The 18,321-nt window shown below is 41.5% G+C and overlaps 1 protein-coding gene across 1 annotated transcript in view; it reads left to right on the top strand.

Moving 5' to 3' along the window:
- The window catches only part of DYNLT3 (dynein light chain Tctex-type 3), a 34,978-nt gene extending 17,001 nt beyond the window's left edge, over positions 1–17,977 (top strand). Inside the window, exons 3-5 of the mRNA XM_079764903.1 lie at positions 14,531–14,654; positions 15,869–15,946; positions 16,237–17,977. Of these exons, the coding sequence (XP_079621029.1) occupies positions 14,531–14,654; positions 15,869–15,946; positions 16,237–16,313 (279 nt within the window). The 3' untranslated portion in view covers positions 16,314–17,977. The remainder of the gene's footprint in view (positions 1–14,530; positions 14,655–15,868; positions 15,947–16,236) is intronic.
- The last annotated feature ends 344 nt before the right edge of the window (positions 17,978–18,321 follow it).

Below are 18,321 nucleotides of genomic sequence, written 5' to 3'. Positions count from 1 at the left end.
TTTATGTACAATATCATGTCGTCTGCAAATAAAGACAGCTTTACTTGTTCTTTTCCAATCTGGATGCCTTTTATTTCTTCTTCTTGCCTAATTGCAATGGCTAATACTTCCAGTACTATGTCAAACAGGAGTGGTGAGAGTGGGCATCCCTGTCTTGTTCCTGTTCTTAGGGGAAATGTCTTTAGTTTTTGTCCATTGAGTATGATGTTTGCTGTGGGTTTATCATATATAGCTTTTATTATGTTGAGGTATGAGCCATCTATTCCCACCTTGTTGAGAGCTTTTATCAAGAAAGTGTGTTGGATTTTGTCAAATGCTTTTTCTGCATCAATTGATATGACTATGTGATTTTTATCTTTCAATTTGTTTATGTGATGTATCACGTTTATTGATTTGCGGATATTGTACCATCCTTGCATTCCTGGGATAAAACCTACTTGGTCATGGTGTATGATCTTTCTGATGTACTGCTGGAGCCGATTTGCTAGAATTTTGTTGAGGATTTTGGCATCTATGTTCATGAGGGATATTGGTCTGTAATTCTCTTTCATTGTGTTGTCTTTATCTGGTTTTGGTATTAGGGTGATGCTGGCTTCATAGAAGGAGCTTGGAAGTGTTCCTTCCACTTGAATTTTTTGGAATAGTCTGAGGAGGATAGGTTTTAGTTCTTCCTTGAATGTTTGGTAAAACTCTCCTGTGAAGCCATCAGGCCCCGGGCTTTTGTTTGCCGGAAGCTTTTTGATGACTGCTTCAATTTCGTCCATAGTTATTGGCCTATTGAGCTGTTTAGATTCTTCTTGATTGATTTTTGGAAGGTTATATTTTTCTAGGAATATGTCCATTTCCTCCAGATTGTCCAGTTTGTTGGAATAGAGTTGTTCGTAGTATTTTGTAACAATCCTTTGTATCTCAGCGGGGTCTGTTGTTATTTCACCTCTTTCATTTCTGATTTTGTTTATTTGGGTCCTCTCTCTTTGCTTCTTGGTGAGCCTGGCTAGAGGTCCATCAATCTTGTTTATCCTTTCAAAGAACCAGCTCTTGGTTTTGTTGATCTTATGTATTGTTTCTTTGGTCTCTATGTCATTTATCTCCGCTCTGATCTTTGTTATTTCCTTCCTTCTGGTTACACTGGGCATTTCTTGCTGCTCTTTTTCTAGCTCTTTGAGTTGTAGGGTTAAGTAATTTATTACCATTGTTTCTTGTTTTTTGCAATAGGCCTGTAGAGCTATGAACTTCCCTCTCAAGACTGCTTTCGCTGTGTCCCATAGATTTTGGATTGTTGTGTTTTCATTGTCATTTGTTGCCATGATGTTTTTTATTTCTTCCTTGATCTCTCTGGTGACCCAGTCCTTGTTTAATAGCATGCTGTTTAGTCTCCATGTGTTTGATTTCTTTGGATTGTATTTATTGTAGTTGATTTCCAGTTTTATGCCACTGTGATCTGAGAAGATGCTTGATATAATTTCTATCTTCTTGAATTTGAAGAGACTTTGCCTGTGACCCAGCATATGGTCTATCTTTGAAAATGACCCATGTGCACTTGAGAAGAATGTATATTCTGTGGCTTTGGGGTGAAATGTTCTGAAGATGTCAATTAATTCCATCTGGTCTAGTGAGTCATTTAGGATTGCTGTTTCTTTGCTGATTTTTTGTTTAGAGGATTTGTCCAGTGGTGATAGTGGGGTATTAAAGTCTCCTACTATGATTGTGTTGCTATTAATCTCTCCCTTGATATCCTCCAGGAGTTTTTTTATGTATTTGGGTGCTCCTATATTGGGAGCGTATATGTTTACCAGAATTATTTCTTCTTGTTGGATTTCTCCCTTTAGTATTATGAAGTGGCCTTCCTTATCTCTTGTTATGGCATTTACTTTGAGGTCTATTTTGTCAGATATAAGTATTGCTACCCCAGCTTTTTTTTTCATTTCCATTTCCCTGAAAGATATTTTTCCATCCCTTCACTTTCAATCTGTGTGAGTCTCTTGTTCTGAGGTGGGTCTCTTGTAGACAGCATATATATGGGTCGTGGTTTTTTATCCATTCAGCTACTCGATGTCTTTTGATTGGAGCATTTAGTCCGTTTACATTTAAAGTTATTACTGAAAGGTATTTGTTTGTAGTCATATCTATTTTTGTGTCTGTATTCCTTCTTACCTGTTTATTTCTTCTTTTTACAGTATTCCCTTTAGCAATTCTTGCATTGCTGGTTTGGTGGTGATAAACTCCCTGAGGCTTTTTTTGTCTGCAAAGCTCCTGATTTCCCCTTCAATTTTGATTGATAGTCTTGCTGGATATAGTATTCTTGGATTCAGTCCTTTGCTTTGCAACACTTTGTATACCTCCTTCCATTCACTTCTAGCTTGTTGTGTTTCTGATGAGTAATCATTTGACAATCTGATGGGTGTTCCTTTGTAGGTAACTCTCTGTCTCTCTCTTGCCGCCTTTAGGATTCTCTCTTTATCATTTATATTTGCCATTGAAATTATGACATGTCTTGGTGTGGGTCTTTTGGGGTTGATCCTGCTTGGGACTCTCTTTACTTGCGTAACTTTTATCTTTCCCATATCCGGGAAGTTTTCTGTCATTATTTCTTCAAATAGATTTTCTAATCCCTGCTGCTCTTCTTGTCCTTCTGGCAGCCCTATTATACGCATGTTACTTCGTTTCATGTTGTCCCGAAGCTCCCTTAGGCTTTCCTCCTGCTTTTTAATTTTTTTCTCCAATTGCTGTTCAGCTTGAGCTTGTTTCTGTACCTGATCTTCTAACTCACTAATTCGGTCCTCTGCTTCTTGTAGTCTACTGTTGAAACTTTCCATGGTGTTTTTGATTGTAGCTATATCACTTTTCATTTCTTCCTGATTCTTGCATAAGTTGTTGATTTTCTCATCCATCCGATGTATAAATTCCATGACCATTACTCTGAACTCCTTTTCGGTCATGTTGCAAGCTTCATTTTCACTAATTTCCTTTCTTGGCGACTCCACATTTTCTTTCCTCTGTGAGTTATTTCGTTTCCCCATTCTGGCTATTACCAGAAAGCTCAAGCTTCTGTTTGCGTGGACCTGGGCCGTGTGCTGTGGGGACTTCGCTCCACCCTAGTTTCACTGAAGTGCTCTGACACTAGGACGTGTGACTGTCTTTGGTTGGTGGGAACCAAACTTGCCCAGGATCAGTGTCCCCAGTGTTCCGTGTGGTCTCGTGTGCACATTTAGAATCAGTGGCCCTGTCTGCACCACACTGTTGGTATGTGCCGAGAATGAGATCCTTAGCATGTGCCAGGAGTCAGAGTTTCCCTGTGTCTGCACCAAGACTCGAGTGTCAAAGTCTCTGTTGCCTTGTGCGGCTTCTCGTTGAGAATCAGGGTCCCTGTGTGTGCACGCACCAACAATTGGGGTTGCTGGCTCTTAGTGTGAATGCGCTGTGAGTCAGGGATCCCAGGCAGCTGTGTCCGGCGTGCCAAATTCCCTGAAGTGGGGCTGCGACCTGTGTGTGCTCTCTCTACTGAGACAAACCGGCTAGAGCGCACATTCTTAAAAACCTGAAGGTGAGCCGGCTCAGTGCACTCTCCCAAAGTCCCAGAAGGGGGGGGGGAGTCCATCCTGCGCGCCAAATTCCCCAAAGGGAAGCCCCTCTGTGCACGCTTTTAAGAATCTCCGAAGGGGGATCTGTGACCCGCGAGCCAAATTCCCCCAAATTCCCCGAAGGGGAGCCCTCTGTGCGCACTGACAGATTTCTCCGACGGGGAGCTGCTTCTGTCCCGTGCGCGAGCGTGCGCCAAATTCCCTAAGAGGGAGCGCGTCCCTGTGCAAAGCTCGGCAGCTTGGGCCAGGGGCGGGTCTATCAGTTACTATGGCGCTGTCTGTGCGTGCGCCTGTGAGCAGCTTGGGCGAGGGGCGCGCCTATCAGTTACTATGGCGCTTTCCGCGCACTGTGGGCGCTCAGCAGCTTGGGGGAGGGGCGGGTCTATCAGTTACTATGGCGCTATCAGCGCCTGCGAGGAGGGGGATAGGCTCTTTGACTCACGGAAATCTGCCGGGAAGTCTGGATTCTTGTTTGTTTGTCTGAAGCTGTGATAGCAGTTCTCTGTCCCCAGTGGCTGCAGGGTCCTGGTTTGTGTCAGAAGCCAGGATCCGAGTCTCAGGCAGCTCTGTTTCCCAAGATGGCGTGGTCTCTGCGTCCTCACCAGCCGCCGAGAAGTGTCCGCTTTGTGCGCGGGGCTCCGCCGTCTAGGGCTGCCCTGTTCGGGAGCCCCTTGGAAGACCTGCAGAATCTAACTGACCCTATCTCATACACACACACACACACCACACACATCTACACTCTCCTCTATGGGTTCCTCACTCACACTCTCTCTCTCCCTACCTTCCTGCCGGTCGCCATCTTTTTCAGTCGCCGGGCCGGGGTCTTTTTTTATTCCAGATGAATTTTTGGAGAGTTCTTTCAAGGTCTGTGAAATATGCCATTGGTATTTTAATGGGGAGTGCATTGAAATTATACATTGCTGTGGGTAGTATGGACATTTTAATGATGTTGATTCTACCAATCCATGAACATGGTATGTTCTTCCATCTGTTTATGTCTTCCTCTATCTCTTTTTTCAGTGTCCTGTAGTTTTCCACATGTAGGTCTTTTACCTACTTAGTTAAGTTTATTCCTAAGTATCTTAATTTTTTTTTTTGGTGTGACGGTAAATGAGATTGCTTTTTTAGTCTCTCTTTCTGTAAGTTCACTATTGGTGTATAGAAAGGGCATAGATTTCTTGGCGTTAATTTTGTATCCGGTTTCATTGCCGAATTCATTTATTAAGTCTATTAGTTTTTTAAGGGGGTCTTTCAGGGTTTTTTTATGTACAATATAATGTCAACTGCAAATAAGGACAGCTTTACTTTTTCTTTTCCAATTTGGGTGCCTTTTATTTCTTCTTCTTGTCTAATTGCAATAGCTAATACTTCCAGTACTATGTCAAACAGGAGTGGTGAGAGTGGGCATCCCTGTCTTGTTCCTTTTCTTAGGGGAACTGGTTTTATTTTTTGCCCATTGAGTATGATGTTTGCTGTGGGTTTATCATATGTAGTTTTTATTATTTTGAGGTATGATCCTTCTATTCTCACCCTGCTGAGAGTTTTTATCAAGAAAGGGTGTTGGATTTTGTCAAATGCTTTTTCTGCATCAATTGATATGACTATGTGATTTTTATCTCTCAATTTATGTGATGTATCACGTTTATTGATTTGCGGATATTGTACCATCCTTGCATTACTGGGATAAATCCTACTAGTGTATAATCTTTCTGATGTATTGCTGGAGCCGATTTGCTAGAATTTTGTTGATGATTTTAGCATCTATGTTCATGAGGGATATTGGCCTATAATTCTCTTTCATTGTGTTGTCTTTATCTGGTTTTGGTATTAGAGTGATGCTGGCTTCATAGAAGGAGCTTGGAAGTGTTCCTTCCTCTTGAATTTTTTGGAGTAGTTTGAGGAGGATAGGTTTTAGTTCTTCTCTGAATGTTTGCTAAAACTCTCCTGTGAAGCTGTCAGGCCCCGGGCTTTTGTTTGTTGGAAGCTTTTTGATGACTGCTTCAATTTCATCCATAGTTATTGGCCTATTGAGCTGTTTAGATTCTTCTTGATTGATTTGTGGAAGGTTATATTTTTCTAAGAATATGTCCATTTCCTCCAGGTTGTCCAGTTTGTTGGAATAGAGTTTTTCGTAGTATTTTGTAACAATCCTTTGTATTTCGTCGGGGTCTGTTGTTATTTCACCTCTTTCATTTCTGATTTTGTTTATTTGGGTCCTCTCTCTTTGCTTACTGGTGAGCCTGGCTAGAGGTCCATCCATCTTGTTTATCCTCTCAAATAACCAGCTCTTGGTTTTGTTGATCTTTTGTATTGTTTCTTTGGTCTCTATGTTGTTTATCTCCACCTTGATGTTTTTTATTTCCTTACTTCTTCTTACACTGGCCTTTTTTTTTTTTTTTTTGCTCTTTTTCTAACTCTTTGAGTTGTAGGTTTAGGTAATTTATTACAATTGTTTCTTGTTTCTGGCAGTAGTCTGTAGAGTTATGAACTTCCCTCTCAAGACTGCTTTCGCTGAGTCCCATAGATTTTGGATTGTTGTGTTTTCATTGTCATTTTTTGCCATGATGTTTTTTATTTCTTCCTTGATTTCTTTGGTAACCCAGTCATTGTTTAATAGCATGCTGTTTAGTTTCCATGTGTTTGATTTTTTTGAATTGTTTTCATTGTAGTTGATTTCAAGTTTTATGCCACTGTGATCTGAGAAGATGCTTGATATGATATCTATCTTCTTGAATTTGAAGAGACTTTGCCTATGTCCCAACATGGTCTATCTTTGAAAATGACCAATGTGAACTTGAGAAGAATGTATATTCTGTGGCTTTGGGGTGAAATGTTCTGAATATGTCAATTAATTCCATCTGGTCTAGTGAGTCATTTAGGATTGATGTTTCTGTGCTTATTTTGTGTTTAGAGGATTTTTCAATGGTGATAGTGGGGCATTAAAGTCTCCTACTATGATTGTATTGCTGTCAATCTCTCCCTTGATATCCTCCAGGAGATTTTTTATGTATTTAGGTGCTCCTGTATTAGGTGCATATATGTTTACCAGAGTTATTTCTTCTTGTTGGATTGCTCCCTTTAGTATTATGAAGTGGCCTTCCTTATCTCTTGTTATGTCCTTCACTTTGAGATCTAATTTTTCAGATATAAATATTGCTAATCCAGCTTTTTTTTTCATTTCCATTCGCCTGGAATACCTTTTTCCATCCCTTTACCCTCAGTCTGTGTGCGTCTTTTTTTCTGAGATGGGATTCTTATAGACAGCAGATATATGGGTCTTGTTTTCTTATCCAATCCATTTCCCTATGTCTTTTGATTGAGGCATTTAATCTATTTACATTAAAAGTTATTATTGATAGGTTCTTATGTGTTGCCATTTTTATTCTTTACCCCTGTGTTCCTTTTTCGCATCCTATTTCTTTTTTTAACAGCAGACCCTTTAGCATTTCTTGTATTCCTGGTTTTGTGGTAATAAATTCCCTTCGTCCTTTTTTGTCTGTTAATTTCCTGATTTCACCTTCAATTTTGATTGATAGCCTTGCTGGGTACAGTATTCTTGGATTCAGACCCTTCTTTTGCATGACTTTGTACATTTCATTCCATTCCCTTCTGGCCTGATGCGTTTCTGTTGAGAAATCAGTTGCTAGTCTGATGGGGGTTCCTTTGTATGTAACTTTCTGTCTCTCTCTGGCCGCTTTTAAGATTCTTACTTTGTCGTTGGTTTTTGCCAATTTAATTATAATGTGCCTTGGCATCGGTTTTTTGGTCTTCATTTTGCTTGGGAGTCTGTGAGCTTCTTGGATTTATGTGTTTTTTTCCCCCCGTATATCAGGGAAGTTTTCTGTCATAATTTCTTCAAACAGGTTTTCTGTTCCTGTCTCAGTTTCCTTTCCTTCTGTAACCCCTATTATGCGGATGTTGTTTTGTTTTGTGTTGTCCCAAAGTTCCCTTAGGATCTCCTGCTGCTTTTTAATTTTTTTTTCTAGATGTTGCTCTACTTGGATATTTTTTCCCATCTTGTCTTCTAGCTCACTGATTCGGTCCTCTGCTTCTTCTAGTCTACTCTTGATGCTTTCTATTGAGTTCTTTACAGCAGCGATGTCATTTTTATTTCTTCTTGGTTCTTTTTCGTTTCCTCTTGGTTCTTACTCATATTGTTGAATTTGTCTTCCATTCTTTTCAGCCACCTTATGACCATTTCTCTGAATTCTTTCTCTGACAGGTTTCTTGCCTCTATTTCATTTACTTCCTTTTCTGGTGATGCCTGCTTTTTGGGCTGTTTCTTTGTCTCCCCATGGTCTCTCTTCTCCGGATGTCTGGTTTTGTAGTTCTCTCTCTCTCCTGTGTTGATTTAAAGGCACAAAATACAACAGAACCAGGTACAACACACAAGGCACTGAACAGCAATGTATTCATAATATTAATAACCCCCAATTAAGGTGACCACCAGAGAAAGGCAAATTAGGGGATAGGAGAGAAAGAATAGGAAAAAAAAAAAAGGAGTGCCAAAATGTAATTGGGAAAAGAAAAAAAAAGTAATAAGGAAAAGAAAGAGACTAAGAAAGAAAAGGGGAACAAACTATATATATGGGGAGAAAATTCCAAGAGAACAGCCACTAATCCCAGCAAATGCCAGCAACAAGTACCTAGAGATTAATAGAAACTACCGTCAACAATTAATATCAAGCAAGTCAAGGGAAAAGAGAAGCAAAAAACAAACAAAAATAAAGCAAACAAAAAAAGAATAAGCAAAACAATCTCACAAAAAAGCATAAAGAATCGATATTATCAACAATCAAGCATAGAATAACATAAGGAGAGAGAAAAAACAAATTTTTGGATAGTTAAGAGAGAAAAGAGAGAGGTGTGTATGGACTTGGGACAGGGGATTAGAAATTAGATATATAAGTAGGGTGAAATTTTAGCAGGCGGTAAACACAAAGAATAGGGAGAATCTAAAGCAGGAAAGGGTTAAGATAAACAGGACATCATAAGGGGAAAGGTTAGGAAGAGAGTCATGGCATAAAGGTAGAGTTAAAATAGGGTAAAACGATGCTAAAGGAAAAATGAAAATAGAATTTAGAACACTAATCCCAAAGTACAATAAAGAGGAAATAAAATGACACTTTAAAAAAAAGGTAAAATAGTAGTAGTAATAATACTGATTTAAAATAAAAATGTAATAATTAAAAAGGTAAAATCAAGTGAGGAAAAAATAAAAAAAATAGTTTCTTAAGTAAAAGATGCAAAAAATGAGAATAAAAAAATAAATTAAATAAAAAATAAAATGTGCAGTAGTGAAGGTCATTCACTTCCTCTATTGTTTTGTTTGGCACTCCTGTTTCCCAGTCCGGACAGTATTGCAGTTTCCTGCATTCCACTGTTCCTCAGTGTTGTAATCCAGTCCTAATTTTTAAGCAAGCCGTGTCTTAATTTCTTGTATTCCTTTATTTTTGATTACACAAGAGTCAATTTGTGATTCAGCCCCTGGGTGGCAGTGTTTTTGGATTGACTTCCGGGTCTCTATGCCCTCTCTAGCCTTCTTTCCCTTTGGCACTCAATATAGGTCTGTGGGGGTGGGCTGCCTCAGAGCTGGCTCTCCAATGGTCAGTTCCTGCTCCGATCCCCAGGTTCCAGAAAAACAACTTCCCCCTGCAGTCTCTCAGGGTGTCCCCAACTGGGTGATCCTATGTATTGGACTTAGTAATCAGAAGCAAGAAAATAAAGAGCAAAAAGCCCAAGTGTGCGAACCATGGGTCTGCACCCAAGTCTAAGCAGCCTGCACACCTTTGAAATTCTTAGGCTGTCCCTCAGCATCAGCTCAAAATGGGTTGCTTTTTAGAGATCCCTTCTGTTAGCAGCTCTGACGACCCCCTTTCACTTTCACAGATCATGCCAGCCCCAACAGCCAAGGACTTTTCTAGGCACAGACTTCCCTGGTCCTCCAGCTCCCGCAAAGCGCGTGTTTCTCTCTTCTGCCGGGACCAGAGACCTCACCTTATCCCAGGCAAAATCTGACCTTTCCGTGGTGGAGTGAATAGCTCCTTTGAATCTGTGTGTTTGCGCCAATTGGGGACTGGTGTTCTGGGGCTCCCAGCTGTTCGGTGGTTGCTGCAGTTGTGGATTTTCAGGCTTCCGATAAGATCCACTTTACCTTTCAAGATGGCGCGGTTTCTGCGTCCGAGCCTGTAGCTCTGGGAGGGGACCCAGCCACAGTGGGGTCTGCCAGGTCAAGGGAACCCCATCTAGCAGTCCCCCTCCATCTCCAGGAGTTTAGCTGTCCCTTAACTTGCTAACAAACACTCCCCGTGTGACCCTCAGCTGTTCTTTTTTTCTGCTCCGGGACAAGGCTCAGAACACGTCTGTCTATTCTGCCACCATTTTTAGAAAGTCTCTCCCCTGACATCTTCTAGAAGTTTTTTTATGTATTTCGGTGCTCCTGCATTGGGTGCAGAAATGTTTACCAGAGTTATATCCTCTTGTGGTATCAATCCCTTTAGAATTGAAGTGGCCTTTCTTGTCTCTTATTATGGTGTTCACTTTGAGGTCTATTTTGTCAGATATAAATATTGCTACCACAGCTTTTTTTTTCTCATTTGCCTGATAAACATTTTTTTATTCCTTCACTTTCAGTCTTCACTTTCATTCCTTCACTGTGAGTCCCTTGTTCTGAGGTGGGTCTCCTGTAGGCAGTACATATATATCCTACCTAATAAAAGAGTAATATGCTAATTGACTGTACCTTCACTATGCCCACAGCCAATCAGGGGTGCTATGCAAATTAACCCAGCAAAGATGGCGGGGGGAGGTAGCAGCACCCACCGCAGCCATTGGGACCCAAGCCCCGATCGTGGATTGAGGCAGGGAGGACGTGGGTCACTGCCTGCCACTGGAGGGCGCTGACCCAAGCCCCGATCACAGACCCAAGCCCCGAGCGCAGACCGGGGCAGCTGGGCCGTGGGTCAGCGCCCACCGGGGTGGCTGGTTGGGTCCACGATTGGGGCTTGGGTCCGCGATTGGGGATTGGGTCAGTGCCCACCAGCTGTGGGCGCTGACCCAAGCCCCAGTCGCGGACCCAACCAGCATGAGGCCCCAACCGTGGGTCCTGTTCCATCGGGGGTTGGGGGAGTCAGGGGAGGCGGGGTGGGCAGCCCCAGGCCCTGACCGCAAAGTCCCGTTCCATAAGGGGGCCTGGGGAGGTGGGGCGAGCAGCGCCAGGGCCCGCCCACAAAGTCCTGTTTCATCGGTGCCTGGGGAGGTGGGGCGGGCAGCTTGAGGCCCCAACCATGGGGTCCAGGTCCATGGGGGTCTGGGGAGGCGGGGCGGGCAGCACCAAGCCCCAAATGAAGGGTACAGGTCCATAGGGGACCCGGGAGGCAAGACAGGCAGCGCCAGGACCTGCAGGAAAAGTCCCGTTCTGTTGGGGGCCCGGGGAGTCCAGATGGGCAGCATGAGGCTTTTTAGGCTGCTGTAGGGCATGAGGGAAGGCCTATATTTCTTGCTGTTTCTAGCAACACAATTGTCTATTTATTGTGCCTGAATTCTTCTGCCCCCTTACAAGGACTCTAAATTCCCTTGGGGGTTGATTTTCAATGATAGCTGTCATGGGAATTACTTGAGGAGTGTGTGTGTGTGTGTGTGTGTGTAAAATACTCCAAACAACAAGTCTACCCCTTCAGAAATTAGTGTTCCAATTCTGCTCAATTTCCATAGATTCTGATTTTGCTGATTTGGAGAGTATCCAGCCAACAGTAAATTTTAAGTGTCCCTGAATGATTCTAACCTGTGGGTTAGAAGCCACTGCTTATGTTTATGCAAACACAAGAACCAAATGCCAGGTAAAATACAGAAATCTCAATTGTACAGCTCAATAAATGTTTACCTATGTCTACACCCAGGTAGCCAACTTCCAGATGTTCTGTTGAATCTTTCTCCATTAACAATAAAGGTAGAACCAATTACTTATCTTGGAGAGAGGAAAAAGAGAAAACAAAGGAGAATGTGTGGGAATATGTAATAATACCTCAAAATAGTACCTCCCAATAATTTTATTTATCAGATTATAGGCTCTTTCTCACCTGTGTTGTACTTACTGGCCGTCAGTCAGAAATCCCCAAGGGGTCCCAGATTGGAGAGGGTGCAGGCTGGGCTGAGGGAACCATCCCCCCCGCCGTGCACAAATTTTGTGCGCCGGGCCACTAGTGTGTGTGTGTGTGTGTGTGTGTGTGTGTGTGTGTGTGTGTATGGGTCATGTTTTCTTATCCATTCAATCACTTGATTTCTTTTGATTTGAGCATTTAATCCATTTATGTTTAATGTTATTACTTATTGGTACTTGTCTGTAGCTATTTCTGTACTTTATGCCTTTGTTCTTTCCTCCCTATCTATTTCTTCTTTTTATAGTATTCCCTAGCATTTCTTGCATTGCTGGCTTGGTAGTGATAAACTCCCTTAGCCTTTTTTTGTCTGTGAAGCTCCCAATTTCCCCTTCAATTTTGATTGATAGTCTTGCTGGATAGAGTATTCTTGGACTCAGTCCTTTGCTTTGCATCACTTTGTATACTTCCTTCCTTTCCCTTCTTGCTTGATGTGTTTCTGTTGAGAAATAACTTGATAATCTAATGGGGGATCCTTTGTTGATAACTCTCTGTCTCTCTCTTGCAGCCTTTAAGATTCTCTCTTTGTCATTAACATTTGCCATTGTAATTATGGTGTGTCTTGGTGTGGGTCTTTTGGTATTCATCTTGCTTGGGACTCTCTGTACTTGTGTAACTTTTTTCTTTCCCATATCAGGGAATTTGTCATTGTTTCTTCAAATAGATTTTCTAATCCTTGCTGCTCTTCTTGTCCTTCTGGCAGCCCTATTATACGTATGTTACTTCGTTTCATGTTCTCCCAAAGCTCCCTTAGGCTCTCCTCCTGCTTTTTAATTTTTTTCTCCAGTTGCTGTTCAGATTGTGCTTGTTTCTGTACCATATCTTCTAACTCACTAATTCGGTCCTCTGCTTCTTCTAGTCTGCTGTTGAAACCTTCCACGGTGTTTTTGATTGTAGCCATATCACTTTTTATTTCTTCCTGATTTTTGCATAGGTTGTTGATTTTCTCATACATCTGGTATATGAATTGTACGACCATTATTCTGAATTCTTTTTTTGTCATGCTATATGCCTCCATTTCACTTATTTACTTTCTTGGTGATTCCTCTTTTTCTTTCCTCTGGGAATTGTTTTGTTGCCTCCCCATTCTAACTATCACCAGAAGGTTCAAATGTCGAGTTGAGGGGGCCTGGGCTTTGTGCAGTGGGAGTTTCGTGCCACCCAAGTGTCACTAAAGAGCTCCGACACCAAGACATGTGCCCGCCATGGGTTGGTGGGAGCCACGTTCACCTAGGATCAGAGTCACTGGTGCTCAGTACGGCCTTGTGCGTGCACCTAGAATCAGAGACGCCCCTGCGCTGTGCTGAAAAAGAGACCCTCCTGGCTTGTACCAAATATCAGAGTCCCCTAGCACATGCCAGGAGTCACAGTCCCCCTGTGCTCATGCCGAAAATTGAGTATCAGAGTCTATGTTACTTGGTGTGGCCTCATGCTGAGATTCAGGGTCCCTGTGTGTGCATGCAACCAGAATTGGAGTCACTGGCTCTTATTGTACATGCACTGGGAATCAGAGATTCCAGGTGTGTGCAATGAGAAAGAGTCAAATCACTGGTGCTCAGTGCTGCCTCTTGTGTGGAGAATCAGGGTCCCTGGTCTGCTTGGGGGACCAGGTTGCACAGCCAGCCTGTGTCAGCAGGAGTTCCACTCCTACACTGCGAAAAATAGACTTCTGTGTGCGCTTGCCCAGAATCAAAGTCAGGTCTCACTGCCACCCTTTGTGGGTGTGGGTTCTGGTTGCACGTGTACGTGCTGCAGGAAACAGCCTCCCAATGTCCACACACCCAGGCTCAAACTCATGTAGCGGAGCTGCCCTGTGTGGGCATGGGGTCTGGTCATGGTAGTGTGTGCTGCGGGAAACATCCTACCAGTGTCTGAGTGCCCAGGCTCAAATTCAGGTAGTGGAGCTGCCCTGGGTGGACAGGAGTCCTGCTTGCATGGAGCGGGTCTAGCAGTTCCTATGGTCCTGGAGCGAGCCTGCATGGTGGGGATGGGCTCTGTGACTCACAGAAATCTGCGGCCAGGATGTATGGATTCTTGGTGTCTGTGGGTCTGCAGCCAGTATGTCTGGATTCTTGGTGTCTGTGGGTAGCAGGTCTTTGTCCCTAGTGGCTGTCGGGTCCTGGTTTGCGTCTGAGACCAGATTGGGTGGTGGTGAGGCTAGGATCCTAGTCTCAAGCAGTTTTGTTTTTCAGGATGTTGTGGTCTTTATGCCTGTGCTGGCCGCCCCCAAAGTGTCTGCAGTGGCAGCGGGGTTTCCCCATCTAAGACTGCCCAGTTTGGAAGCCCCTTGGAAGACCTGGAGGATCAAACTGTCCCTAGCTCTCACACACACACCACACACATCCACACACTCCTCTATCACCTCCTCACTCTCTCACAATCTCTCCCTCCCTACCTTCTTGCTGGTCGCCATCTTTTCTCTCTCAAAGCCATTCTTTAACCAATTGATATCACCCTTTTAAAATCTCTACTGGCCTAATCCTTTTATGATATAACTTAACACCCTTTATTAGTCTTCCTTGTGTTACAGAATTATTAGCTTCTTTGCTAGATTAAGTTCTTTACAACAGGTCCATGGCATATTTATCTCTATGTGATCATAGTATCTCATAGTGAGATAATGCATGTGGACATGCTTTGAAAATTCTTATACAATTAGAAACACTGCTTACTAAATACTTACTAGATACATAATTTCTAAGATGCTCTATTGGGTTACAAATGCATTTTGTATTTTGCATATATTTTTGCTGCAATTTGTGTAATTTGTTTAACTGTCCTCTGCCCTTTTAGTGTATAGATGGAGTTTTGGGTGGTGAAGATTATAATCAGAACAACATCAACCAATGGACTGCAAGTATCGTGGAACAATCCTTAGCACATTTGGTTAAGTTGGGAAAAGCTTATAAATATATTGGTAAGTGTTACTATCCTTCCTTAGAAGTTTACTCACCTTTGTCCTTGTGATTTTCTCAGAATTTAGAGAATATAACTGAATAATAGACACTGTAGTTGGATATTAATAGGGTATAAAAGACTTCTGATTTATTCATCCAAAGATAATCCTATATAATAAAGAGGTGATATGCAAATTGACCATCACGCCCTCACAAGATGGCTGCCTACAACCAGGCTAGCAGGGGGGTTAGTGAGGGATGACTAAACAACTGAACATCAGGCTGCGTGGGGCGACCAGGCTGGCAGGGGGGTTAGTGAGGGACAACCAAACAACTGAATAAGCAGGCTACGTGGGGCGACCAGGACGGCAGTGGGAGGCAGTTAGGGATGACCAGGCTGGCAGGGGGGTCAGTGAGGGGTGACTAGGCCAGCAGGGGGGACACTTGGGGGCAAACAGGCCAGGAGAGGGGAGCAGTTGGGGACAATCAGGCCAGCAGGGGAACAGTTAGGGGCGATCAGGTTGACACACAGAGGCAGTGAGGGGCAATCAGGCCAGTGGGTGGGGCAGTTAGGGGCGGCCAGGCAGGCAGGCAGGTGAGCGATTAGGTGCCAGTGGTCCAGGCTTGTGAGAGGGATGTCTGACTGCCGGTTTAGGCCCGATTCTAAACCGGTTGTCGGACATCCCCCGAGGGGTCCCAGATTGGAGAGGATGCAGGCTGGGCTGAGGGGAACCACCCTGTGCACAAATTTTGTGCACTGGGCCTCTAGTATATGATATCTAAAAGATAGAGATATCTCTTGCTCTTCAAAAGCCTTTTCTTGGTAACATCACCTTTTACATTTACATCAGTTAGCTCTTTCTACCACAACCTACTGGGCACTACTGTCTTCCTTTCAGTAACCCTGTGCCTCCTTACATGTAGGACTGTGAAGTACCACACAATAATTATTTCTAAAGTGGAATATTTTCTTTGACTGAATTATGCCCATGAGGCAGGGCACATAAACACTGGTTATGGAAATGGGCAACAAACAGACTGGATCCGGTGGGGACAAAATCATGGTGTTAGATAATCAAGGTGAGGGACTTTTTTATTTTTTAAATTTATTTGCTTGCTAAATGCTTTGTTTTCTATTATTTTTCACCTTTTAAAGCCAAAAATTCAAACACTTAGATCCTGGATATCTTTTCCTTTGTTTATAAGCATCCTTACTCTGTGACTTTATTTTTAGTGACCTGTGCAGTGGTCCAGAGGAGTGCATATGGCTTTCATACAGCCAGCTCATGCTTTTGGGATACCACATCTGATGGTAAGAGACCCTAAGCTGATTCAAACAAAATCCAAATACTAGCAAAGTCAAACAGTGTACTTATTATCAAATGCTTATTTATTTCTAATTCTGAAAAAAAACTTTATCAATAGAATTGCTTTGTATCTAACTATAACTAACAAGTATGTCTTCAGACAAATATGATATATTAACATTTAACAGATTGCAGGAAATAAGATATTAAAACCTATGAAAATGCATAACTATATTATCTGGTAATTTCATTGTTTTGCTGGTATTTCAAAGTCCTTTTGTGTGTGTGTTTTCAGGAACCTGTACTGTAAGATGGGAGAACCGAACCATGAACTGTATCGTCAATGTTTTTGCCATTGCTATTGTCCTGTGACATACTAAAATTGTTTGGCCAAAGTCATTAACTTGAGAATTTGTCAGTGTATCCTTTCTAAAAAGAGTAAGTTACTTATTAATACTCTAGATGACAAGTGTGCAATTTGCTTCAAAAACTGAATATTATAAGCAAGCAATCTCATACATAGTAAGTTGGCAGATTCGTTCATATTCTATATATACAGAATCATTTCAATAGGAAAAAATTAATGTCAGCAAAAAACAAATACAGAAACATGGCATTACTTGAAAATAGAACCTTATATTTACACCAGTTTTTCACTAACATTATGTCCCTAAGGAGTTAGGGAAATCCATTCAGATAATAAAATTCTCTTTCAGCTTCAGAGAAGTTAACAGGGATAAATATATGAACAAAAATCACTTCAAGGATAAATCTGTAGAAAATAATAATTAGCTAACACTTCTTAAGTTTGCATTTCTTCTCCTCAGTTGTACATATGATTTAGTAGAAAGCAATTGTTTTTTTTCCATCTCAACTAATATTGCAGTAGCAACTACTATTTATTTGTTTACATTTTTTGAGAACTGTTAAAACAGTTTTTAAAATTTCAAAATCTTGAATTTACATTTGAGGGCAAATTAAATCTGGTAACCTTGAATTCCCTTGCTAAACAAAATTAGTTATGGTGTATGATGAAAAGTTTCTGCCTAACAGCTGCCTTACAAGTCACGCATTCCATGTGTAACAAATACTATTGAATGCCTCTTTGTTATGAGCATATTTCTCTGCTAGTCATTATGGTTATCAATCTGCTCTTCAAATACTAAGTTTCTTTTGGCACCTGTTCAGTTGGACTATTAACATGTTTGTGGGAAGAAAAAAATTTGTTTTACAAGAGAGGGAAAAGTGAATCTGGTTATTTATGTAGCAAAGTGAAAAGACTTATTGCTGACAGAGAATCATAACTTTAAGAATTTTAAGAATTGCTCCTTAGCAAGTAAAAAATGCATAAAACATGCAGCTCTTAGTTAAAGACCTTATTAGGAGTCTTACTATACAAGTAGTAAACTTTATCGTTGCTTTAGTTACAACCATCTGTAAATAATTTTAAATACTTATGTTGGGTTCAAATTAATTGGAATGAAGTATAAATGAAAAGTATACAATCATTGGCAAGTTATTGAAAATCTCAGGGTTTATGAAATGTAGTTAAATTTATTTTAAAAATAAGATCTACAGCTGGCCACCAAATGCAAAGTCAATCTGCTATTTAACCTTGAAAACAAAATCAAGTTTCCATATTACCACTAACACACATACATATGGGTAATAGAACCATGTTTCATTTAAATCTGAGGGAAAGAATAGCTTGGTATTAATACTGACAATATTAAGATAGTATTCTTATAGGAATACTATGTGCATGTTTGATATTTTGCTGAGTAACAATTGTTCAATGTTTAAGAAGAATATTAAGAAAATACAAGCGTAGAATTTAATGCAGTGATCTACATTTTTGGCCCATGGGAAATTTTCGTAGTCATTACCTTCATATTAGTTTACGCTGCTGTCTTTTGTGCCCTTGAAGATTATAGTAGTGACCAAAATATCTGTGCAACTGAGACTCGGTTTGATTATTGTTATTGAAGCCTGATCGTAAAAAAAAAAAATAAATAAAGTGAAAAATACCGTGTGGACTTCCTATCTGGTCTGTTTCTAGTTACAATATAATAAAGATTATTTTCCTGTGCTGCACTTTTGCTTCTGGATGATCAGTAAATAGTTAAAGAAATGGCATTGTGCTTACTCTAAGAAATTTTAAACAGGAGGAATGAGGAAGAGAAATGAATGTCAGACCATCCTATATAATAAAAGGAAAATATGCAAATTAACCGAATGGCAGAATGACTGGTTGCTATGACACACACTGACCACCAGGGGGCAGACCCTCAATGCAGGAGCTGCCTCCTGTTGGTCAGTGTGCTCCCACAGGGGGAGCGCTGCTTAGCCAGAAACCCTGAGCCTGGCTCACGGCTGGCAA

Source organism: Cnephaeus nilssonii (genome assembly GCF_951640355.1).
Source record: "Cnephaeus nilssonii genome assembly, chromosome: X".
Taxonomy (NCBI): Eukaryota; Metazoa; Chordata; class Mammalia; order Chiroptera; family Vespertilionidae; genus Cnephaeus; species Cnephaeus nilssonii.
The sequence above is the reverse complement of the archived record's forward strand: the minus strand, read 5'-3'. Positions and strand labels throughout refer to the sequence as shown.